The 26,160-nt window shown below is 40.6% G+C and overlaps 1 protein-coding gene across 1 annotated transcript; it reads right to left on the reverse strand.

Annotated features, from left to right (window-relative positions):
- Positions 1 to 6,793: 6,793 nt before the first annotated feature.
- plcb2 (phospholipase C, beta 2) lies at positions 6,794 to 24,371 on the reverse strand. The gene is made up of 32 exons (XM_034857887.1): positions 24,168 to 24,371; positions 23,797 to 23,874; positions 23,049 to 23,117; positions 22,011 to 22,151; positions 21,419 to 21,498; positions 21,248 to 21,301; positions 21,065 to 21,140; positions 20,677 to 20,777; positions 20,263 to 20,423; positions 20,022 to 20,168; positions 19,757 to 19,914; positions 18,411 to 18,493; positions 18,169 to 18,253; positions 17,544 to 17,757; positions 17,360 to 17,442; positions 17,163 to 17,259; positions 16,962 to 17,046; positions 16,652 to 16,776; positions 16,208 to 16,359; positions 15,416 to 15,580; positions 15,175 to 15,274; positions 14,926 to 15,030; positions 14,695 to 14,759; positions 14,458 to 14,548; positions 13,898 to 14,329; positions 13,487 to 13,670; positions 12,807 to 12,948; positions 11,532 to 11,596; positions 10,831 to 10,890; positions 10,560 to 10,617; positions 9,198 to 9,281; positions 6,794 to 7,654 (listed from the first exon to the last, which is right to left on the reverse strand). The coding sequence occupies exons 1-32, from the start codon at positions 24,249 to 24,251 to the stop codon at positions 7,484 to 7,486; spliced, it is 3,795 nt and encodes a 1,264-aa protein (XP_034713778.1). The 5' UTR covers positions 24,252 to 24,371; the 3' UTR covers positions 6,794 to 7,483.
- Positions 24,372 to 26,160: the final 1,789 nt, after the last annotated feature.

Here is a 26,160-nt window from a genome sequence, read left to right on the forward strand (position 1 = left end):
CTTGGCCTAAATACTACACTGTATTTCAATTAAATTCAATTCAATTTTATTTATAGTATCAATTCATAACAAGAGTTATCTCAAGACACTATACAGATAGACCACACTCCAGAATTTACAAGAACCCAACAGTTCTAGTAGTCTCCTCCAGAGCAAGCAACAGTGCGACAGTGGTGAGGAAAAACTTCCTTATAGGCAGAAACCTCGGTCAGACCCAGGCTCTTGGTAGGCGGTGTCTGAGGTAGTTATTTTCACCTAACTACCTCCCTGCACAATCAATCTTCATAAAAGTTTAGTTCAAAAGTCAGGTTTTACATGTGCATATGCCGTAACAAATTCCAAGACAAAGCAGACTTGTCAGCAACATTTCTTGACGTTAACCTGAAAATACACAGTAACAGAAATAGCATGTCTCCAATGTGCAAGAAATCAAACTAGTCACAGATTTCCTGTTGAACAAGAGGACTTGAATCAATACGTTTTGACCATGCTTAGCAACGGTGCTGTTTCCCATGAGCCACCTGTACCCCCTCTTTTATCTATCAAGTCTGATGGAAATTCCTCTCCTGCAGTGATAGAGAAGAGATGGAGGGCCAGAGAGCTCCTTCTCCATCTCCCACCTGACAGGCCTTATTTGTGGACCTGTGGGCACGCTCACCTCTGACAGCACAATAAATTGTACAAGTGGATGACAAATGTATATGGCCACATTGTAGGGAGATGGGTAACACTCATCCACACCTGGAGTAAAGGTCTGCCACACTTTTACACCCACAAAAGAAGTAGCACCAGCAAAAGGATGGTCTGACTGGTTCAGAGAGAACAGAAAGAAAGCTCATGGATGCGTTAAGACAATAACAGATGCCAGGTTTTATTTCACCTGGTGGCTCAACTGCGGACGCTGTTGCATCGGCTGTCTAGTTTCAGATCCACTTTGGCAACATGACTGAAACATGGTGTCGCGACGTAATACATCCATGGTTGATACCCCACGCCCTTGACCGGCAGCCGATTGAACGAAAGCGTCACGTGGGATTGGTTTCACCCTAATTTTAAAACAACACTAATGGCGGCCAGTTAGGAATACGATCCAGTATTTTACGAAAATAGTTCACCAAAACATGTTTTTGAAAACATTTTAAGAATGAAATAGGCCATACAGTTGCTGAATCTGTCTTCCTTTCAGATAGAAAAAAGGTCAGTTCGAGAGATTTTTGTCTACTTCTATTGGATAGTTGCGTCACGTTCAACGGATTCATTTGCATAAAGATGGGCATTGGCCAGCTTTTTTGACGTGCATTGCCTCCTTCCCGAGATGCTTTGCGGCCGCGTTAAAGTTGCTTGACGTTGCCCAGAGGAATAAAGTGGAGCGTGGCGCATCAGAAATGTGCACAACCAAGTGGATCTGCACCGTAAGTCCATCCCTTTATAGACTTTGAGATAAAAAGGAAGCCAATACTTTTTATTTTGTGATCAAAGTTTTATTGATTTTAAATATTTAACACAGAGCATATCAGTCATACCTCACCTTGAGACACAACAGCTCTATAAATAGCAACCCTCCATGCTCCCCTTAAGGAACGTCACTTCTTTTAGATGAACTAATGGCTCTAAGATCCACGACTATTTATTTTCTCCTACACATGCTCTGCCACTGACGTACAGCGTTCACCATCTAATTTCTCATTCTGGCTCATGCTGCTCTTTCTTTAGCTGCACGCAGTATACAAGAAATGTAGCTTTGAGTAAGAGCATAAGTTTCACATCAAATGAGCCCCCAGTATGACTTATTTCTTTGAAAAGAGCCACTTTCTGACTCACCAGCCTTAAGTGCATAACATAAAATGAATGTTGCCATGACATGGTGGTTGTTACTGTGGCTTGAGACATTTTCCACACCCACCATTTCTGTCAGTTGCTGCCCCATGGAGCAGATATGTAAAAAAAAATTAACTGACACATGTTCACATTCTTGCAGCTTCCAACAGATTGAAAAAGCCTCCATGTGAATGGATTTAAGAATAAAAATTCTGCATGGTCAACAGCTCCAACTTTCCAAATCTCATTCACGTCCCTGCACTCGGGAAACATGCATGTTTGACCTTCATTTTTTTTATTTCTTTCAATCAAAAGTAAGAAAGCAAAAGCTTTGACTTCAATTCAAACTGGTAAACCTAAATCAAAGCCCTTATTTGACTCTGATGCCATATCAAATAAAGTCAATTCTACAATCTTTCACATCACTTCATGCCATGGACCCATTAACACTGCAGACACAGGTGGACTGTGTAGATCGTTATGTACAGTCATTTGCTGTTCAAATCAGGCCTCTCTCCAGTTATGTAACAGTGCAGTCGCTGCCAGGTTTCTGATATGACTCTTGAGTCTTGGTTATAACTCACAGGGAGACAGATGCTCTCATCCAAGAGAGGTTGGGACTGTAATGGAAATATGAACAGGCAACAGTGTGGCCTGTTCCAAACATGGCAAAATAGTCCAAGCAACAGCAGAATATATCACCTGAATTGAGCCTGATTGCATCAATTTTAGTAGTATGATAGCATCAGTCAAGTAGCCATGAGAGTGCTGTCTGCAGTGTGTGTGTGTGTGTGTGTGAGATTGTATGCTTCTGTATGTTTGTCTAAATGTAAGCACCTATCCTCAACACACGTAGAAAGTACAAATTTGCATCCCTGAGAAGGTGAAGGTGCTCTCCCTGGCCCTTGATGCTCATGTGACACACAGGCGACGAGCCTCCTGGGATACTTATCAGCCTGCTAATCCCACGCCATAACCATGAGTTTAATTGAATTCGAATAAAACACCTTCCTGCATCATGGTGAAAACATGCATGCAAATAATGTATAAAGGAATCAGTATTTAATTGCAATCTCTTCTGTTGGCAATGGCTGACGTTGTCACCTGTGACAGGACGACACATACTTAATATCATATTTAATATTTCCAGATCAATCCAGTGTAGAGACTTACTTTTTCTTTGCTTAGAAGCAGAGTAATGAGCCGTTTTAAGGAGATCCTCTAACAATTGTTGGCCATCCAGAAGCTTTTTAATCCATTCTGGAATTACAGTGTAACATAAATAGATAATTATAAATCCAAAAAGTCAACTCACAAATATCCGTTTTGTTTCGCAAACTTTCCACCCAGCGTCACGTCTTGTTTTTAGCTTCCTTAGGCATTAGCTCCAGTTTTCCAGCAGGCTGTTTGGTGTCTTTGTAGCCCGGCACAAGTTTAGTAATCCGGCCGGGAAGACTGTGACTTTTTCGGAGACTGATTCCAAAGCGATAAATCCGCGATTGAATGTCTGTTTAGTTATTTAGTTATCTCTTTCTGCATGAAAATAACAACAAACCTCTGCTCAAGTCAGGACTTCTATTCAGTGTTTATTGGGAACTAGATATAGAGAGGCCAGGGTGACCCCTGGAGGCATTCTAAGGTCTAACAGACTTTTCTGGAAAAAATAGTTAAGTCTTTTTGTTAGTTACAGAGATTATTTTAGATTTAAGACTTGGGATATAAAATTTCAAAAGCTAAAAGATTATGTTTTTCATGTTCTCTGTATGAGTTCAATACATTTCTGTGAGCTTTTATTTACGTTTAGTCTTTTCCTTTGTCTTTACAGTCATGTAACAATTTATACATTTATGTGACATCCCTGCAGCATCCCTGAGAGCCCAGGTTCTCCTGAAAAAAGAATGTCTATAACTTGATTGTGCATAACAGGGTTGAGGTTACACAAGTATTATTATACAAGAAGACCAGGGTGACCAAAGATGGGATGAAATGGCTTAGACCTGGAAGGGCTGTATAAGTACCGTATCCAGCCCACAGAATCATCCAACACACACACACACACACACACACACACACATACTCAGCAGGTGGTGTGTATGGGGGTGGTGTGAATGCTTACTGTAATATTCATCCTGGATAGCATCCATTTCAAGTCAAGATGGACTATAGATCATGAGTCTCCACTTCCTGTGGGCCAGGCCTGCTTCCTCACACAGGAAACAACAAGAGGACAAGAAAAGAAGTTCACTTTTCACCTGTGCTCGTCTGACCAAAAACACACAATCGTTTTCTCCGCTAATGTTGTTTTAATCTTGCATTTTGGAATTGTGCTGAATTGAATCTTTAAATTTCTGGGTTTTGTTTCTCTGTTGTGTTTTTTAGGATTACTATAAAGTAGACAGAGAGCAAAAGAGAAAAACTACTGTAGAACTGTGTTTCAGCTACTGCCAAGATTTAACAGGACTGCATTGATGGCTGGTGTTTTGATGCTTTCATTTGTTGTGAAAATCTCTACATACATACATGCAGAAAAAAAGATTATTTACATTAAACTCCTTTTAGGCAAAATACTAGAGAAAGTACTTGTTTGGGCTTTATGAATACCAAAAAACATGCACCATATCAGCCATTTCATTCCATATTCTCAGGTGTAAAACATGCTTATTTTTTATCCTCATTTTAGCCTTTATCCACCTTTTGTGTGTGTTCGTGCATGCGAGCATTGATGCTCATGTGTATGTGTTCTCCATCCGGTGTGAGCAGCCAAGTGTTGCCTGGTGCCAGAAATCTTGGTGTAGTCATGGACTCAGACCTGAATTTTAACAGCCACATTAAGACAATTACAAAGTCAGCCTATTATCACCTTAAGAATATATCAAGGGTTAAAGGACTTATGTGTCAACAGGATTTGGAAAAACTTGTCCATGCTTTCATCTTCAGTAGACTTGACTACTGTAACGGTGTCTTTACAGGTCTCACTAAAAAAATCAATCAGACAGCTGCAGCTGATTCAGAACGCCGCTGCTCGGGTCCTCACTAAGACCAAGAGACTGGATCACCTCACTCCAGTTCTGAAGTCTTTACACTGGCTTCCTGTGCCTCAAAGAATTGATTTCAAAGTACTTTTGCTAGTTTATAAATCACTCAATGGTTTAGGGCCAAAATACATTTCTGATCTGCTACTACACTACGAACCACCCAGACCTCTCAGGTCATCTGGGACAGGTCTACTTACTGTCCCCAGAGTCAGAACTAAACAGGGTGAAGCAGCTTTCAGTTTCTTTGCTCCTCATATCTGGAATAAACTCCCAGAAACCTGCAGAGCCGCTGCTACTCTCAGTTCTTTTAAATCAAGGCTGAAGACCTTTCTTTTTGATGTTGCCTTTCTTTAAATTATGTTCTTTTAATGTTTAATTTCTTATGCTGCACTGTAACTTTTACTCTTGTGTTTTATGTGTCTTAATGTTTCTATTTTTAATTCACGGGTTTTATCTGTTTTTATTTTTTAACTGTTTTTATTTTTTAACTGATTTTGTGTAAAGCACTTTGAATTGCCCTGTTGCTGAAATGTGCTATACAAATAAAGCTGCCTTGCCTTGCCTTGGTGGCAAAGATCCTGCTCAGGCCATCCCTCTCCAGCTGGTAGAGCTGCCAGTTGTCTTCATCTTATATAAGATTATCAGCCTGGTGATTCAAGACTGACTGGTTTCACACTCTCAAGCTCACAGTTCATCTGTGAGGTGGCAAGACTCTCAGGCACAAGCTGTGTCTCCCAGACGTGGTTTGTCCAGATCCTTCACTTTTAAATGTCAGTCATGTCATTTGATTTAGAAGACGGGGGGCACACAGAAAAGGAATAAGTGATTCGGACAGATTGCTTTGAACGGTGAGTCAGAGGAAAGCTGTGTTCATTAATAAATGCATGCGTGTTGACGAAACAAGTGCCTCTCATTGATACAGTATGACAGATTTCCCCGGTCTCTGTCATTTAACACACCATATATGGAGCTGACATTAGGTTGGAACATTGTTTATCCAAATCATTGTCATTTGCATTTACTCCACTCCACGTGCCTTTTGGGCTGCAACAGGGTGTAGCAGGGCACTGCACGGGTGTTTTACAACAATAAAAAAAGATTGGGAACCACTAGTTAAATAACGCATATTTTAACATAATTTCCAGAAAATGGGCAAATTAAAATACAAATAAATGAGTGTTTCCATCTACTGCTGTTATGTGATAATCAAAAGTTAGGCGATTTGAGATACTAATTAAAAACCTAACTAAAAACCTGTCAGGTGCCACGTCAAATTTTGCTTTTATGGATACACTATTTCACCTCATCAAAACGTAAAACATTTACACTTTTTTACACTCAGGTTTTTGATGTGCAAATTGAAAATGTGCACAAAAACAGATGGCTGGAAACACACTTACTGGTCCAATGATTAGAGAAGCATGCTTGGCAGCCAAAGGTTGCCAGTTTGATCACTGGATAAGCAGGAAGAGTAAGTGAAGCTCCCCCTTACAGACGGCAAGTTTACAGGGGTGAATGTGAACAACTATGTAAGTGTAATCAGGTCTTTTAGCCGAGTGAGTATGAAATGCAAATCAGTATCTTGCTTGTAATCAGGATTTTGGTGCGTACCAATTATATTTTGAAACCAACATGTAATCCTATCCTGGTTTTATACATCAGGATACGCTAGCTGGAGTGTACTGGTAGAAATGGGATGCTGTAACAGGTGAACACCTTATCCAGGTTTCTGATAACTATCTGCCATGCACACAGGGTTGTCTTCAACTCAAGTCACATAATGGCCAGTAAAACAAAAAATATGATAATAAACAACAAGGATAGTATGCTGAGATTGTATTCAAGCCAAAAACCTTAACAGTGATAGTACACACATGACTAATATGATCAAAACCAGACTAAGGACTGGAATATGCAGGTAAAAAATACAGACACACATATACAGTGCAAAGTACAGTTTATTAAGGACTATTCATCACAAGAACACATTATGCAGAGGAAATGTTTGTGTACTGCCCTTTGTGTATTTCCATTGTCATGTCTCCACATGACCTTCATCCCAAAGAGTAAATGGAGATTTTTTTCTGCAAAACCTTCTTCACAACTGCAACACACCTACATCTCACAGTGAATGCTTTGCTGTTGCTTCATGGAGTATTACACCCAATTGTGTTGCAGATGGAGCCATTCGATTCAGCCCGCAGACTCTGATATTCCATTTTTCTTGCTACATTAATTTCTATTCTTGAACTGATTGAGAGAACAGAAAGGAGCTTTTATTGATGGGCCTTCATCTGGAATATATTATTTTTCCACTGAATTAGGGTATTTTTGGTTGGTGAGAAGCAACAGAAATAAAAAGTTAAAAGAAAATGAAAATTATGTCCAATTAAACTTTTGGTCTACAGGACATCCACAAAAACATAATTTTGGCATAATCACTACCCAAAGAGCTCTCCCTATGAATAGCAGCGCTAAATGGAAATTTCACAAAGAGCTAATTGAATTTTTTTCTATTCCACAGTTTTGCTCAGAATGAAGGTTATGTAACAGGTTGAAAGAAGATGTAAACGTTTCTAAAAAAAAAAGTGAGGAGGTTACAGTAATGGGTCACGCATCAAAAGGCAACTCTAACCCAGGAAGACATCTCCATAGAAGCCCACTCCCTCCACCTTCTTGTCTCCAGCCTGCTCGACCAGTTCAGGAAAGTGGGCCCCCACACACACATTGGCAACATCCTTCACCTCTGCTGGCAGAGATCTCAATTTCTGATCTTGCTCCTTTAGGGCCTCCTGATTGAGCTGCAGACATAAGGGCCAAAGGTTAGTTAGAGGATACAGGCTTGTCAAAAGGACACATTGACATTTGTATAGTTTATTCTCTGCCAGGTGCTTGGCATAGTCTTTAGAGAATGGATTTGTGTATTGGCACCAGTAAAAATAAAGATCACAGCTCACCACAAGCTAGGGAACTGGCTTGAACCCAGTGGATTGATTTCAAACAAGAGTGATGAGGAGCTGTTTTAAGGATATTTTATACGGTGACAATGTGCCTATTTTAAAGGTCCCATGTCATGCTCATTTTCACGTTCACTTGTACTCTGGTTTTCTACTAGAACATCTTTACATGCTTTAACCCTCCCTACACCAAAATCCACTGTTGGCTTTGAAAACATCGCCGAAGTTGAGAAAAGCTCCAAAAGTGAAGCCAAAACCCCACCAAACTGGAGAGAAATCTCATATTTTACATGTCAGTCTTTAAATATTTGCCAAAAATCAACCATTTGCATGTTCAAGAAGCTGTAAAAATCATAAAATTCTATGCTCTTCTAGCTCACTGGCTTACTTACTGCAGTCATACTTGGTTACAATGTATTAATGTTGCAGACTGCCAAGTGTAAAGTTTGTAAAAAGGATGTACAGCCAAAATGTATTTTTCCAAACACCCATGTACTGTATGGAGGTTTGCGCTTCACTGCAGCAGGCCGGGGTTTGACTCTGCCCTGCGGCCCTTTGCTGCATGTTGTTCCCCCTCTCTCTCACCTTTCATGCCTTCTGCTGTCCTGTCAACAAAGGCCTAAAAATGCCCCAAAAATAACGTTTAAAAAATAAATTCATTTTCCCTGTATTGTATAGCCTATATGTGTGTAACACTAGGGAATTGTCAATTGTTGTATTACCTGATTCTACTGTTTTTTAATTTTTTTTCATAAATTATCAAAGAAATTTAAGTTACAGCTTGTCTTTTTTGTTGTTTGCCCTTACAACTGTGTTATTCTGCTCAAAAGACATTTAGGAGCTAGTTCTGCTTCTGGCCATGGGTGTACTTGTTATTGAGTGATTAACAGTGTGACAGTGGCAAAAAACTCTCAGAAATGGCTTGGTGTCCAATGTTCAAAAATGCATTATTTGAATATCAGTCTGAATAGACCTGTATTCACCCTCTGTCTGAAACGCTCCCTTTTAAGCATCTGTCTACTTAAGCCCTCTTTCCCTGAAAAAGCCCATTCTTCTCTGATTGGGCAACATTTCCGGGTCTTCTACATCTGCGTCATTGCAGCCGGAAAAAGACTGTATCGACACTTTCTACCTTTGTGTAGTTTAGTTGTGACATCACAATCGTGCGGAAGTACTGATGGCTTATTTAAAGGCACAGTTCCTGAACGCAGTTCTCTGTGTCTAGTCTTCAGAGATCTTCAGATGCAATGGAAACGTAAACAGGAAAAAGGGACTATTCACTCATAGTTTAGCTCCTGAGTTTCATATGTTGAATGACATGGTTTAGAAAGGTTTATAAGTGCACTACAATCCTGTCTAAGTGTACCCATGGTGTCAGTGTGTGTACCTGATTAGTCAGGGTCTTGATTTCCTCCAGTGTAGCAGATTGTTTCTTCATCAGAGCCACTTGCTGTGGGCTGTAATCTGAAGACTGTAACAATACAATAGTACAACACAACATGAGGCATCTGTAAAACCCAATTGATTGGTGGTTTGAGTCTGTGTTAGCATGTGGTATCAAGTGAGAGTTTGCATGTATAAGCAGTTCTGCTCATGTTTCTCCCTGTGTGTGCGTATGTGTGTGTATATCTGTAGAGGAATGCACCCATGGGATACAACCTGAGCAAGAGAATCAATACAGTTGAGTCACGACAGGTTGGACTTGTCCACTTTCGTTAACCTTTCCTTATTTCACCGGGACATTCGATACTGAGGCTGTGCTGATTAAACAAGTGATTGTTTTTAAAATAGTTGCTTTAATCAATGCGCAAATGCTGATTAAGTAGATCAAAATTAGCTGTAATGTGACCCTAATGTGCATAGAGGTGAGTGGAGTTTGCTACAATGAAGTCAATTGGAGAGGAGCAGAGTGAAATGGCCTGGTCTTTAACCCAGATACAACAGGTCTGAATCTTGATGAGCCAACAGAGGAACTAGAGCGGAGCCCAGTGAGTCATCCACCACACGTGGATTAGTCTGCTCCGAGTATCAGACAAGCCTGGCCTATGGTCAGGGCCCATTGAACTTTACTCATTTGGTAAAAGGGTGTTTGTGTGTGTGTGTGTGTGTGTGTGTGTGTGTGTCTTTGTCTATGTGGGTGGTTTGTGGGTGAATGGGTTTGCATGCTTGCATGTGTGAGTGTACTTACAGTTCAACAATGTATGTGTGTCTGTAAGCGTACACGTGGGTGTTTGTGTTTAGATGGAAAGCGCGCTTTGTTCAATTCTTGAGGCATTTGCTGTCTTTTTGTAACCATAGTTACACTGTAAAATACAACATGTGTTGAACAAGCCCGTGGATGTCTCAAAATTGATACTGTTTATGACACATGGGCAGTGATGTGTGTGAGCATGTAGATTCAAACTTTAGTTGTAATCAGGTGACTTCCTTTAAAGGAGTAGTTTGAAACTTTTAGATGTATGTTTCTTGTCTTATAAAGATACCATTCTCATGTTTGTCCGTTACAATTGTGTTGCCTTTGGACAGATCCATGCTCTGTGTTTTCCCCTGCTTCCAGTCTTCATGCCAAGCTAAGCTAACAAGCTGCTAGTTCCAGCTTCATACTTTCCACACAGACATGAGAGTGGTATCAATTTTCACATCAAACTCTTGGTAAGAGACTAAATAAGCACATTTCCAAAATATTGAACAACTCATTTAATTCTACATACATTGTACATACATGCTTAACATTTTAAAGATTACTTACTGCACCATCAGACTGACTAGGCTCATCCAACAGCTCTATGCTCATTGCCCTTTTCAATCTAAGAGAAGATAATTATAATTTTCAATTAGAGCACTTGTACATTATTAAACATTCATCAAATCAAGCCAGACTTAATGTGCGTGCCATGTGGCGGAGGGGTATGAACATGGATATTGCTTTATCATTTTGCTCAGGAAGCTGTAACACAGTAAAAGAAATGGCAATGAATGGAAACACACAAAGTAACTGAAGGCAAGGTCTGTGAACTCACTTCGCTTTCTCTGAGGATGAACATTTTGAGAGTGTTTTCTTCTTATTCTCTTTGGTTTCACTGCAAAACAAGGCAAAGACAGAAAGTGAGGACTCCGGCTTGATTCAAATCCTAAGAATGAAAAGTGTCCCTAATAACGACCTTTTCCTTTAAACAAGAGATGCTGGGCTGTGTATCTTTGATGTGACCTTTTCTTTACAGTGACAGGGAGGCTTAAGAGGTTATAATGTCTGTGTGGACAGGTAGATTACCAAGGCTAGCGTCGATCCCCTACTGCTGTTTAAACACCTGTTGGATAATGCGTGTCCTGAGATAACCATCTGCCAGCTGGGGACTTGGAATAACACACACACACACACACACACACACACACACACACACACACACACAGAACAGCATAAGCCAGCCAAGGTCTTTGGAAGACCCGCACATTGAGGTGATTATTTGATGGTATTGTCTTTGCAAAATGTCAAATGTTTCACCTCAGATGACACACGAACGCACGCACGCACGCGTGCATGCATGCATGCATGCACACGCGCACTCAAACACACACACACACACACACACACACACACACACACACATACACACACACACACACAGTGTCCCACCGATGTTAGGGCACAGATTGGACAGACTCAGCAAATCACTCTCAGTGTGTCCATAATGTCCCAAATGTGTTTTATATGTGCTCACACCTCTCCAGGGTCTTCAGTTCAATGGTGTGTCTCTCTGTGGCCATCTCCAACAGTTTGGCCAGTCTCTGTCACAATAAGAGGGAAGTGACACAATCACAGTCAAGATAGAGCTAAAAACTGAGAATTGAGTAGTTTAAATCACAATGTCCACTCTGTGTGAGATTAAAGTCTCTCTCCAAAAAAAAGTCCAGCCCTCTGCGATTTGCATGATCCAAGTGCTGTGTCACAGCTTTAAGTTTAAAGCGAGCAATTGGCCCAATCCCTGTTTTCAGGGTTCTTACTCTCACATTAACTCCACAGCACTTATGGCAACCCTTAAACATTTTTGTGCCATAGCTGGATGAGAAGGATTCAATTATTATTTGTTTTTTAACGATACATTTTTGGCACTTCAATATAACATTTATTGGATAGATGACAGTATAGAGGCCGACTGGAAATGGGGGGAAAGAAAGGAATGCTAGTAAGAATTGATATGATGAACTTGTTTGCAAAAAGTTTTACTTACATCCAGCAGTTACAGAGCAAGATCGTTATTCAGTCATATTTAAGTCCACCTGGTGAATGCAACAATATTCACTCTCTTTAGCTGTATTTTGGTCTCTGCCAACTTCTAAGGCACTTTAATTGCTTAATGCTGCACCACCAGCTAGTCACTAACTTTGGCTGTGCAGGTCATGTGTAGTGGCATATACGGCTTTTCAATGAATACCGAACCAAAACAGTATAGTAGCTGAAAACTGATACAATAAGCTGAAAAACGCAAAAACTCTATGTATGATTGGGTGAAACGGCAGAGTCAATAAAAGAAGTTGATAATGTTTGTGCCACTACAAGTGACACATTTTACAGTCAACTGACCCCTTGTTTGTATACAAATACTGATTAATGCAGCTTTATAAATGGAGTATTCTGATATAGTGCTTCTCTAACCTACTCAAAGGGCTTTGACATAGTACAGGAACCATCCACCATTCAAGGACTGTGGCTGAGGCTACCGTACAAGGTGCCACCTTCTCATCAGATAAACATTCACACACAGATGTGCAGTTCAGTGTCTTGTGACACGGTACCGCAGGGCCAGGGATCAAACCACCAACCTTCCAGTGTGGCAGATGACCGCTCTACCACTAAGCCACAACCGCCACAGCTGTTGTAAGTACAGCACTTGAGAAAATGTACTGATTTACTTTAAAATGTATTTTTTCACATTTTAAATGGAATACAGATTTTTTTAATGAGCCAACTTTAAACATTAACAAGTATTTTACTGACCTCTGTAGCACACTGCTCTTTCTTCTTCTTCAGCTGATCGCACTGCTCCGTCCACATAGCTTGCAGCTCAACCTGCATTTTTTCCTTCTGCTCAAGCACCCGCTCCGTTGTCACGCTGGAGTCAGAGTTGTTTCCCCCTGCCCTGGTGAAAACATAACACGACACAACATGACAGGACATAATGCAACGGGAATAAAGTATATTGACTAACTAATGGCCACTAATCCTACAAGTACCAAAAAATAAATGTACAACCGTGTGGTTACTGGAAATCCTACAGCAAGGCTCATTTAGCCTTGAATAACACACATAACATTCCATTTTGTCCTGGAAGCTAAGAGCTGTGCACGAAAGACACTGCGGCCCATATTTATCTAGTTGTTCTCTTTATCATCTAATATTCTGCTTCATCTGGAAAAACACATTAGCTGAGGAATATTCTCTGTGGCTCTCAATGTAATCTCATTAATGACACCGACCAAAACAACAACAACTTCATTATTGGGACGGTATTAATACGCTGCTACTTTTTGGGTACACATTAACAATTGGACAGACATTGTAGACATAAGTACTCCATCACAAACACTATCAAATCGTCTTTTGTCAAACATTTTTTTTACTTCCATATTTCAGCCAGAAACCCACAAATAAATAGTAAAAACATGAATAGCACTTACTCTTTTTTCTTCACAGAGGTCTTCTTTTTGATGGACTTGAAGGAGTCAGAGTATTTCTGAATCAAATCCTCTCCTTTTTTCTGAAACTTCTTTTCTATCTCTTTTATGTCTTTCTCCTGGCGCTTGGTGACCTTCAGATAGTTTTTGTGCTGTGTCAGTTCTTCAGTAGTCACAGTTGAAGGCTCTGAAGCATAAACACACAAGGCTTTGTTGTGACAATCTTCCTACTTGTATCAGCAGTGGGTGTTAATTTTTGTTTAATAGATTAATTCCCCAAAAAAGTATGACATTTCCTATATTTTCTTTCTTAGTGACCTCGAGTGCACTAATGAAATGGAATCTGTGATCAGTGCAGCAGGTTAAGCACTTCCGTGTTACCGTCACTGCATGTTCGCGACTGAGATGAGTTACCTGATCCTGTGGACTCAGGCGATGTGCTGGCTGGACAGGACAAGGCCACAGCAGCAGGCTCTTCAGCAGCGCTGGAAGCTTCTGTGCCTGGTGTGTCATCTGAAGTAGGCTTAGGGTTTCCGGAGTCGTTAATAGGCTCCTCTTTGGTTTCAGGAGCTGCCTTTGGCTCTGGAACTGCGTCCTCCTTAGGAGCTGCCTCCTCATGGGACGCAGAGGCTTCAGGAAGGGTTTCAGCGTTCACACTTCCTGCGTCTGTGGCTGGATCTTCAGCAGGAGCATTGTCAGAAGTTTGTGGAGATTCTGCTGCAGGTTGTGGAGTGTCTGACTTGTTCTCAGCCTCTTCTTTAGCTTCTTCTGCACTCTCAACAGGGTTAGACTGGGGTGATTGGTCATTGGCATCAACCTGTGTTGTAGGTTTGGATGTGGCCTTTTCTACAGGAAGTGGAAAGTGTTTGAATACAGCTTCTTAATTCAGCACCTACTACAAGAACAATAATAAAGCTCAGCAGCTTTCAAAAAATAAACTCTGAACTGTGTCCCATATTCACAAGCTTCATTACCTGCAGCAGGGGCCTCACTTTCCTTAGCTTTGTCCGTGGGGGTTTGGACCACAAGAGGCAACTCATAGGGAGAAACGTAGTCAATGGGGGACTGAGTGGGAACAGAAAGGACAGGAACATCACAATCTAACAAGGCTTTTCATCTTCCAGGTAGTGGATTAGTGCTGTTAGTAATTTAAAAGAGAACTGGAGACATGACGTTTATGTAGATGACGGCTGACAGATGATTTTTGCTACCTCCTTTGTGGCCTTTGTAGTCTTCTCTGTTCCCTTTGTTGGGTTAAACAATGCATCTGTAAAATCTGAGGTAAAACGTAGAACATGTGTGTCATATTTAGAAGGAAATACTACTAAGCTCCACACATCCACACTAAACAGTCTTGTCCTTGATTGGAACTCTAACAACATGCATTCAATTGCAACAGAGGCTTTATCTTTTACAGAAACACAAAGTAAAAAGCACAGCACCTGCAAAGGCAGCAGGAATGTAGTCCTTGACCTCGATGTACACAAAGAGAGCAGGCAGAGTAAGTGGCATGTTGCTCTCACTGCGCAGGCAAATGTGATGGAAACCTGCAGGGTTTAAAACAAACCTCTGATCTAGAAGCTGGCCAAAGTATGTTAGAAATCATTCTGAGGCCTTTAATGACTTGGCTTTGAATTATGGAGATTAGATCAAGCATGAAGTGAGGTGTTTTTATCCTCAGTTTCACTGACCTGATTGGATGGCATCCAGTGGGATGATCCTGTGTCCCAAGAATTTACCGTTCTCCTCATGAACTACAATTCTTAGAGAAGCCAGTTCAGGGAGCAGTATCTATGCATCATAACAGCAACAAATATATTAATACCAACAGCAGCAGCAGAACAGTGGGTTATAATGGCTGACTTCACACAATAACATTCACTTGCACATGTCTTTGTGCATATTTGAACGTTATTTTTTACTGACACACACCTTCTCAAAAACAAAAGGCTCCTCATTCCACACTGGGTTGATGGCGTTGGGTGTGGTGGACCACTTTGTACGATATTTCTTCTTGGGGTCTCCTGGCAACCCAATCACCTCCACCTCAACTCCCGTTTTTACGTTTTTGTCAGACAGAAATTGGCCCGAATAGATCTAGTGAAGCAGGGCCAATATTATTTGATGACACACATGTATGAAGTGGCTGGCAGTTTAGATGTGGATGAGTCCTTTTGTGTGGACCCATGTTCAGGACACAGTGGGTATAAATAGAGCTCAGATTTTCACTCATGCAGAGTCTGCTGAATACCAGGAACCATATTTCACCCTCAGCAGGAAGCTTGTATTATTACAGACTCTTCATCTACGCACGCACGCATGCAAGCACGCGCATGCATGCAGGCATGCACGAACACACACACACACACACGCACGCACACACACGCACATGCTCACGCACACGCACACAGACACACACACACACAGACACACACACACACACACACACACACACACACTTCCCAAGGCTAGTGAGACTAATTTACTGCTCAATTTAGAAGTGCAAAAACAGCTCCCAGCAACACACATATTGCATCAGTTTCCCTACGTTCCAACACAAAAATGATGCAACTTTAGTATGTGAAATGTCATTTGAAGACTTTATATTTACATTTTTTTACTTTTTGTAGTTAATTTTTACACACATCAGCATCCTCATGCCGGACACACCACAAGGATGGTTAAAGTGAGAGAAGCATAATAACAAAAAGGCTGTGAACCTGCCTTTATGGTCAGTGTGCTTGCCACAACTGTGTCAATCCTGTCACAGAAAGGGTCAAATTTCTTGTCACTGCGACGCAGAACATCATGCTTGAGAAGGTAGCCCGTTCTGCCATTGAATTCAAACAGAGCCATGTTCAGCTGCATTGGGAAATCTGAAAATAGACACAAAACAGCCCATTCATGCCCCCTCTCTTCAGCACCAGAAGCAGCATTTGGGATGCAAAGCACAGCAAAGGCCCCGCACAGAACAAGAAGTGCAACACTGACCTGCTGTGGTGAATAACAAAAGCTCAGGTTTTTGAAAAGAAATTATATTGATGAGCATGGCATTCTAAAATGTGTGATTCAAGTGGTGATTAAAGAGAAACAGTGAATGGTTACATCCTTTCATGTAGACGTTCATGTCATTTTAAGTAGTTATCAGTGCATTGTGTCCATTTCTACCCATTGTCTGGTAGTTGAGCGCCACCATCTGGCAGCCTACGTTCCAAAAAGGCTGGGGGTTGTAATTGGATGAGTCCATTCTTGTTCCTTTGGGGTAAATTCTGCTCATCTGCCTCTTATTGTACCTGAGAAAGACAGTTTAGGAAGTTGTATATCTCTGTATTCCTATGTGACCCAGGATACTCTTGTGACACTGGAACATATAAAGGAACATATTTTGATCTAATTGTGTGTCATTTTAAAATCAAATTCAGCTTATTTAATACAGGTTGTCATATTTTCGAGCATCTACAGCACTCTTATTGGATACTCGACAAATTCGACAGCAGTCTTGGAAATCATTGCTTCTCCTCTGGTCTCCACAAAAGATGAGATGACGTAACTCTTGTTTTTTTCTGTGAAGGAAGAAAAGAATAGCATCACTCAAACTGACTTTTGTTAACCTGTAAAGTGAGTCTTGTAAAATCTACTAAATCTGTGTTTGGGTTAAATTTATGAAGAGCATACATACTTCTGGCATTGTCAAAAGACACAAATTTGTTGGGCTGGATGTAGTTGACCAGGGATGACATTGCCTCATAAGCTGTGACTTCTTGTCCAGCTGTGCCCTGTGGGGGATCAGCGGAAAGTTAATTGATGCTTGCACTGTTTTAGCTGGACACAGATGAAGTATGGCAATAAAACTGTTATCGCAACCGCATACTCTACCTCATCTGATGTCTTCATTTTTTCCTCATCTTGTTCATCTGTCTCCTCTTGCTCCTCGGTGTCCTCCACAACCGTGTCCCCTTCTTGTTAAACATATAAACATAATGCCAATCACTCCTAAAACATAACTAAACAGGCCTATTTTTGAAAAGTAATCTGATTTGGCTTGAGGTTCATTGTCTACCTTGGTTCTCTTGGGTGCTGGGTACTGCATTCGCAGGATCCTGGGAAGTGGTGTTTGGCTCCTGGGTGGGTAAAGCTGTGGTTGTGGTCTGCTCATTGGCTGCCGTGCTGGGTTTCTTAGCCTGGGTTGGTTTTTCATGGCTGCCTTTCTTGTTCTTGATGAGGATCTTACCCATGAGCTCAGATGGGCTTGGGAGCTGCTGGCCCGGCTTCAGCTGGACAGTAAAGACAGATAGAAAGAAACCTAAAACTTTTCCCCTTTCACATCTTCAGCTGTCCTATATAATTAAGGCCTAAAACCCCCCAAAAACAATCTTAAAAAAAAAGAAAAGACATGTCCTCTATTTGACAAACACACATCAAATACACAGTCTATGGCTGTTGATATAAATCAGTTGGATGGGTACAGGAGACTATAAGGGTATAAGGGTATGAAAGAAGTAGAACAGTCTTTTCCATTTATTGCCTTCATGACATAGTCACACAGTATACCACGAGAATTATTTATCTAATAATCATTTATCAAACAAAGTGTCCCCCCGTCCCCCCCCCGTCCCCATCTTTTACAGTAACTTTAGTCAGCTCTATTATTTTGACAGTGAGCAGTGTTGCAGCAGTGCACTCACAGGGTATTTGTCCAGCGGATCAGTTAGCAGGGCATCACCAAATATGGTTTTGCAGTAGTTGGCCATCTTCTCTTGTTGTTTCACCCTGAAATAAAGCAGAGTAACACCTGTTACTGTCTGCTGTTACTGCCATAACGAAAGGTTCAAATGCAATGCAAATTCAATATGTAGCATCAAATTTCCATTTACAGTTAAAGTACTAGCATTACATGGCATGAGTTTATTGATAGCTCAGGTCTTACGAGTCAACGTGGTTCTCGAATGAGAGGATAACGGGATACTGTGAGGTCTTGAAGGCGCTCTCAGCAATGGCCTCAATCACATCCTGACATCAAAAAGAAACAGGCATTAATGTTTTTCTAGGTATTTACAGAAATTAGACTGTTATTTAAATTAGATTACAATGAAAGATATCCAATGGGCAAGTGAGCTATAAAAAATAAGTCAATGACAGCAGAAAACAGCACTAAACATGGGTACAAATAAAATAAAACCATGAATGTTGCACAAAAGCATAAGATCAGCAGACTGAGCAAATCATGACTATACTCACAAAACATAAAGTGAGAAAACATGACAAACTGCAGAGCTATTGCTTTTATGCAGAGGCCCTGAAGTCAGCTTTAGATATCACATCTAGAGGCTGAGAGTTAACTGAACTGAAGTGATGTGTCCCAGTCCCTGGGACTGTGGAGCTCCGGCTGCCCTTAAATGGAAGTGTTGAGAGTGAGAGGATGACGGTGTGTGTGTGTGCGGCGTGTGTGCGTGTGTATGTGTGTGTGTGTGTGTGTATGTGTGTGTGTGTGTGTGTGTGTGTGTGTGTGTGTGTGTAAATGAATAAAAGTTGGATTCATTTTCTTTTTCTATGAAACAATGCAATCTGTGCTCATAGGAAACTAGCGGATGGCCATTTCTCAAACGAGCCCAAGATTTATTAGAGACAACACCAAGTAAATAATCACTGGAAGAAGGTTAGGTGTACAAAAAGTATAGTTTAGTAGTCTATCCTTAACTCGTCTGTAGCGCTTCATTTTCTGGATTCAATAATTTTCCACTGCACTAAGGCAGGCCTAGTTGAGTTGTCTACATGACGTACAATAATATTAAATGATAAACTGTTTGTGGTCCCAAAGGCTATATTGCATGATTTGTCTGGGGGTTGTGTGTGTAATGGGAGGAGATCCAGATGAATCTAAAGATGGTTTGAAATGTCCATGATACCAATGTAGTCACAGTATCTAACTGGGCTAAATTGTATATTGCATTGTTTCTTCAAAGGAGGATGTGCCTGTAATGACAGGTCCAGACTACAATAAAGTTTGATCTAATTACCAATTAAAAAAGAGAAAGCTATAAGAAAAGCTCCCATGGCATTTTGACATACACTTCTGAGACAGTAGCTAGCTTGAGGTCTTCAGCTTCCCAAACCGGGTCATGTACAAATGATGTCTTTGTTTACATCCCTATTGTTTAGATTGTGCAAGACCCAGAAGGGTAATGTTTAAAAAAAGGAGACAAAAATGACAATACGTAAAATGTTAGTGTGAAATGTGAAACTGAAGGAATGCACAAAACTATGTGTGACCACCTTGAAGAGGATCTCAGTTGTCATGGTGAAGCCGTGAGTAATGATGGGCTCTTCATCTGGAGGTTTGCCCTTCCAGCAGTCCAGCTCCAGACAGCGGCAGCCGGACAGCAGACACTGACGGTACATCTCCGGAGAGGATACGCCAGAGAACTGACCGGCTGCAGGGGGACAGACAGAAAGACTAAAAAAAAACAACTGCCAAATAACTCTGAAGTGTTGAGCTAATCCGGTATGAGAAGTTACAAGCTAAACTCCAAATGGTGACCTGTCAGGTATGTGTTGTGGGAAGACTTGATGAAATAGTGGGGTATGGGTTGGGTCATGTCCTGACACTTGGCCAGCGTGTCCTGCATGACAACGGATGTCTCGGGCCCCATCAGGAAGACTAAGAGACCCTCTGGAGAAATCAGACCTGCGGGTGAACAAGAGAGAGTAGTATTTATAACAAAACTACAAAAGCATTATCCAGCCTCAGTATAAAAAAATATATCATCAATGAACCTCACTTCTGTTTGAATTAGAGGTGCAGGGTTCATATTTGTCAATCAGAGCCTTGACCTGGTCCGGTCGCAGACGTGGAAACAGCTCCTCGTTACGCCGAGAGTCCCTCTGTTTCTCGTTGAGGAACTTGGTGAAGTTCTCCTTCGTCATGGTGGGTTTGTTGGAGCTGTAGGCCACAGCAATGTGTCACAATCACATGACAAGCTAATGCAAAAACTGTAGGCTTGGACTGGCGAAGGATGTAATTTACATTAGGCGTTAATGGTTTTGTGCGAAGGGTAAAAAAGTGTGAAGAATAATAATTATTTGAGTTAAAGTAGGTGTATATTCATGAAAAACTACAGGACACAAGCTGATTATTGATGATTCTTCAGCCACATTAGAAGATGATCAGTGAAACACAGCAGATGATGACTCACTAAGAAGTGAAGATCTCATAGATCTCAGGCCGAGGGCAGAGGTTTGACAGAAAGGCCTTGAAGGCAGACTCAGTAAAGACGTCAGGCTTTATGGTGTCATACTGAAATGTAAAATCACATTATCCACATCATTTCAAAAGACACGGTCATTAATGATTCTGCATAGTGGATGTCAAAACAAAAAAATAACAATGGACCCAATCTAACTGTACTTTCAGTAGAAACACGCAGAAGTCCGGGCAATTGTATTATTATACAGTGAAATAGCAAATCTACAACAAAAACACCAGGACATTGTAAGGAGAGTTTTAAAAAAGCGCAGTAACAAATCTTGAAAGACAGTTAGTGGACTTACAGTAGACACTATAATGACACAATTTTTTCTAACCTTTCCTTTAGGGAGATGTGCTGATGCTAAGGCACTTTCCACTCTCTTCTTATCCGCAGGGAACATCTTGTAAATACTGAAAAAAAGCAGAGTGAAACCTTGGGTAGGAAATGTGGAAATCTACTGCACAGACTAACTTCTGTGTGCCATCCTACACCTTCTGATGGGTGAACCGTGACCTACTATTTCACTGGGATCTTGCCGTCCTTGTTGGTGTGAAGAGAAATGCGGACGTACCTTAAAGTGAGCACAAAGGCTTCCCGTTACCACATGATTCTGTATCATACATGGTGAAATTACATAGTGTCGTGTTCATTCTGCTCATTCAGCTGAACGGACATGATCTTCACTTACATTTTCTCCAGGAAGACGTGTCTGCACGCATTGTTCCTTGCAGCGTTGTAGGCGATTGCAAGAATATCGTTCGCCCAGTTCTAATGTACATTTAATTACAAATACAAACAGCATGTATATGCAGAGGATTTTAAATATTATATTACATTCAATGTCAACATGAATTGTGCTGGAAAAACCATTATAAAAAATTTTAAATGGACACAAAGTCACCACTAGAGGACGTTAATACAATAAATAGTGCCTCGAGAAATGAAAGTAGGCCTAGTGCATGTTGCATTTAAACAAAGCACAATTGTGATTTCATTACAGTTGATAAAATCTGGATATTGGAGTCATAGAGTCTAATATAGACTAAAGGGGAGACAGAGGACACATTGTTGGGGGGAAGCAAAGGCTCATTGTGAAATGGCTAATGGCTTGTGGCTGTGTTTGAACAATTAGAGTAGACAGAAAGGGAGGATTGCAAACAGCTGGAGGATGGACACAGTGCAAATAACACACGCGCACGCACGCACACACAAACAAACACACACACACACACACACACACACACATACACACAGTCAGTGTGTAGACAGTGGCTTATCACCTGTGTCACCTTCTCCTTAGAGGCAAAGAAGTTATGATAGGTCAGATTCACTGTGTCGAGACCTGAGACGATGGTCAGAGTTTTAGCAAGATGGTTGCTGTCTGGGAAGTCCAGGTTGAACACGTTGCGCACCTTTGGGTGCTGTGAAAAGCAAAAGAGACAGAATATGTGGTCATAGAAAGTTGGCTCAAAATACATGGTGCCATTATTTTTTTTCACCTGTTCACCCTCTGTTTGCCTGCAGAATTTAAATCATGTCTGCCGCACTTGAGCTTGTTCAACACAGGAAAATTTGCTGACCAAGACATGCAAACATGTGAACACAAACACATGTGCGCATGCACGCACGCACACACACACACACAAACGCACGCACACGCAGACACACACACACACACACACACACACACATTCATTTTCAACACAATAGAACAAAACCCAGACTATTAGGTTCTGCCTTCCTGTATCTGCTGCTCTATAATCAATCATTTGCTACTTTCAGAAGTGCAGAGCTAACATTAGCACTGGTGCCGTTTCCTCAAAAAAAACTCTTCAGGGACCTGAGAGGAAGATGTGCTTGCACTACGACTGGTATGATGCAGTGATCTGTTCTCTCCTTGAGGGAAACAGATTTTAGATTTCACCTCTGAACTCTGAGTAAGGGATGACGATGGCTGCATATTTCATCTCTCTGTGGATGCCAGCAAGGAACGGAAAAATGAACTACAGCTGTCAGATTTTGACTAAAAACAACAACAATAAATCTCAAGCACAGATCATGACTCAGTGTGTGGTACAGTGTATGTTTACTTGTGAATGTGTGTGTGTGTGTTTTGGTAGTAGGGGAGTAGCTCGGGTGCATGGGTCCATTGCTGTATTTGCAAAGCAAATATGCTTTTCTTACTAATGGGCAAACTAAGGGTATAACACCATATTTGCATGCCTGCAGAGATTCTTACGTAACGAACACACCAGTTTTACTTAATCGGATCATAGAGCAGGTTACTTCATAAATTAACACTGTAATACCGCACTTACTTTGGGAAGTTTTGCATATTTTCCTGTTCTGGTATCTCTGACAGTAGCAACATCCAGGAACGTTGTCTCCTAGAAACAAGAAGCAGAGAATCATCTCAATACTATGTAGGCACCAGTCCAAACATGGATTCAGATAAAAGTCATTCTTTAGTGAAAAACCATGGGATTTAATTTGTTTGTGTGGAGAATATTTGACTGCAGTGTTTTGAAACATCCCTTAGGACATCACTGTTTTTTTTCATTTCACATTCCCATGAAAGCTTTAAAGTTAACATCAGCATGGCAACATGATTCAGCCCCATAGCACATGAGGCGCACATTTTATGTTGGCTTCAACTGTTTTGTTATGTGGTGGAAACCAGAAGCTGCTTCAACAGAGAGAGTGAGAGAGAGAGAGAGAGAGAGAGAGAGAGAGAGAGAGAGGGAGAGAGAGAGAGAGAGAGAGAGAGAAGGAGTCCACATCAGCACCAATCAATATTCTCCAAAAGCTGCTCTTATCCATTCCACAGATTTGGCAGATCCCAATCAAATGCAGATTACACACTCTGGATTTGAATAAGTGCAATATGAACACTTCTTTTTAAAATGCTTCTTAATCTGGCAGGTTGTGTTCGTCTGACGCACAAAAGCCATTGCATTTCTGTTAGCTGCTGAATCCATACTGGAAGTCAACACTTTCCTACACCTCTGACATACTGTGCAAGGGCTTTTTTTCCATTTTTTTCCACAGACTCTTAATATTGATTACCTTGCTTTGGTTGATCCAGTAGACGTAAAAACCTTTTGGATCCATCCTCATAGTGACGGGAGCAGTCTTTGTGGAGTCCTAGATGGAGACAAGGGAATAAGCGTTCACAAATTTTGGATATTTATTGAGTTCAAACCTCTGGAAAAGAGCTGTTTGATGATGTGTTGATTAATTTAAAATGTTATGCTTAAAGACTACAGTTCATTAATTCAACATCAGTGATATAAGTTACTATAGTGGGATTTAAATATAAAAACTCCTGTGTCAATCATTAGGCAATGAAATATGAAAATGCACTGGTAGAGCTGCAAAGATTATTCATATAAAAAAAAAAAAGATACAGCTCAGATTTTACAGAAGTATTTACTCACCTCTGACCACTTGGTGAATCTTTCTCCTTTGACCAGGTAGTCTTTGACCTCTGGAGGCTCCAGAAAGTGTCTTTTCTTATTCATTTTGTCCTTCTAGAGGTACTTTTGTGAAAGCTCAATGCAATAAGTGAAATTAATCCACCATGGTCACAACCATTGACTAGCTTACTTCCCCATCTGTATCCAAAAGATTAACTAATGGAGTTTAGCGTGTTGCCTCCGACTGTACTCAGGACACACCCTGAGAAATATGCATTGCAAATGAAGTTTGCAAAAACTAGCAAACACGTAACTTGACTAAAGGTACAGTATAAGTGCCGTTTTCAAGCTACTTTAAATTAGAAGTCTAAAATGAGCAGGTAGTGTGTGAAAAAAGAACTAATATTAAAGGGAGAAGTCAACCAAAGGTCAAAAGAGGTGAAAATATTTCTGTTTGTGATGTTGACAGAATTGTAAATAGTAGAAACAAAACGTTTAAAAGCATCTTATCTTTCCAATCGTCCAAATAAAAGGTGTTGGTACTGTGTTCTGTGTCATGAGTAACAGAGATAATGTTTCAACCAAGATGTTAAATAAATATTCATACATAGACATACAAAACTCCATTTACCTACATTGTATTAGGATGGAGGTGGAAATGGCCTGGCAAAAATATTTAAAAGCACCTGACTGACATAGACACCGCTGGGGATAAGTGAGAAAATGTTTATCTTGTAGTTTGGGTGAACTGACCCTTAATAAATGATTTTCACAGTTGCTTTTCCCATAGTAATTTGGAGATGCCATCTGTTGTCAGCATATCACCTCAACTTTATTTATATAGCACCGTTCATACAAACATGCAGACCCAAAGTGCTTAACATTGCAAAATTAAAAGAAGACAGGCAAAAACTAAAATTAAAACAAAACAATTTCTTTTTTTTTCAAAACTAAGACTTACAACAATATACTTACCCAGGGTTGTTAAGTAACCCTGTTAGTTTACTGTATTTTTGTATGTTGTTTCAATTTTGCAATGTTTTCATTCAATATGAAATAGCAAAAATCTATATGTAAACGTTTATTACAATAAAGTTAAAATTAAAAATTAAAAGCCAAATTAAAAAAAATAGGCCAACTTTTATGGTACAGTGTTGCAATAGCATGTGTTGGTCTTGTTTATTTTTTTTCCCTTTAAAAATATTTATATACAAAAAACATCATTGGTGGTTTATCAAATGACTACTCGTCCAGTCCCTGACTGGCTGAATGTTTGCATTAGATATTGCATTGTCTTGAGGTTAATTTGAATGATATCCAAATGACCGGGGATCTTTCGTTGAAACAGCAGCCTAGCGGCCAGCCTCTGATGTTAAATGACACTACATTATGACCCTGACCCTGGACAGGTGGTTGTAGCATGATTTTATAAAATAGTAAGATGATGATGAATTCCAGGTGATTTGCTGTTAATGCATGGTGTACTGTATTTGGAGCTCCTAGCAGATTTATCTACAATGAACAAGGAAACAATCAAGCCTGCCCTTACATCCTGTTTCCTCCATATTGTAATTCAATTGTTTCAATGTGTTATGCTGCAGCCATACTGTAAAAACTCACATTCCAGCTGATACGGATCATCGTCCTCCTTCTGATAACCATGGCCCACCATCTTCCCCCAGTCTGTGGGAGGATTGCTTGTCTGACCTGTAACACACATCACCCCTAACAGCCACAACTGTAACAGCAGGATTGGCTAACCGGTTGAAACGTCTAGATTTGTGACAACCAGGTGCAAATGTGCATTTTACGTGTAGCCATGTAGTGTAGAGATGTTACAATACAGTGATGTTTTCTACTTTTTGTGTATGATCACATTTTGTGACACTGGAAAGAAAAATGGTCAACAACACACATAATCACCCACTGCTTGTGAACGGTTGGATGTTAGATGCGGGAATGAAATTGAGGGTAAAATCAGCTGAAAATAATTGAATGTTCGAGATGACATATA

This window comes from Etheostoma cragini, chromosome 20, assembly GCF_013103735.1.
Source record: "Etheostoma cragini isolate CJK2018 chromosome 20, CSU_Ecrag_1.0, whole genome shotgun sequence".
NCBI classification, from domain to species: Eukaryota; Metazoa; Chordata; class Actinopteri; order Perciformes; family Percidae; genus Etheostoma; species Etheostoma cragini.

Coding starts and splice junctions, on each gene's coding strand:
- plcb2 (XM_034857887.1), bottom strand. CDS start 24,251: ATGAATAAGAAAAGACACTTTCTGGAGCCTCCAGAGGTCAAAGACTAC. Junction 23,118..23,796: donor ACTGGATCAACCAAAGCAAG/GTAATCAATATT, acceptor TCTTGTTTCTAG/GAGACAACGTTCCTGGATGT. Junction 15,031..15,174: donor ACTGGATGCCATCCAATCAG/GTCAGTGAAACT, acceptor TAAACCCTGCAG/GTTTCCATCACATTTGCCTG.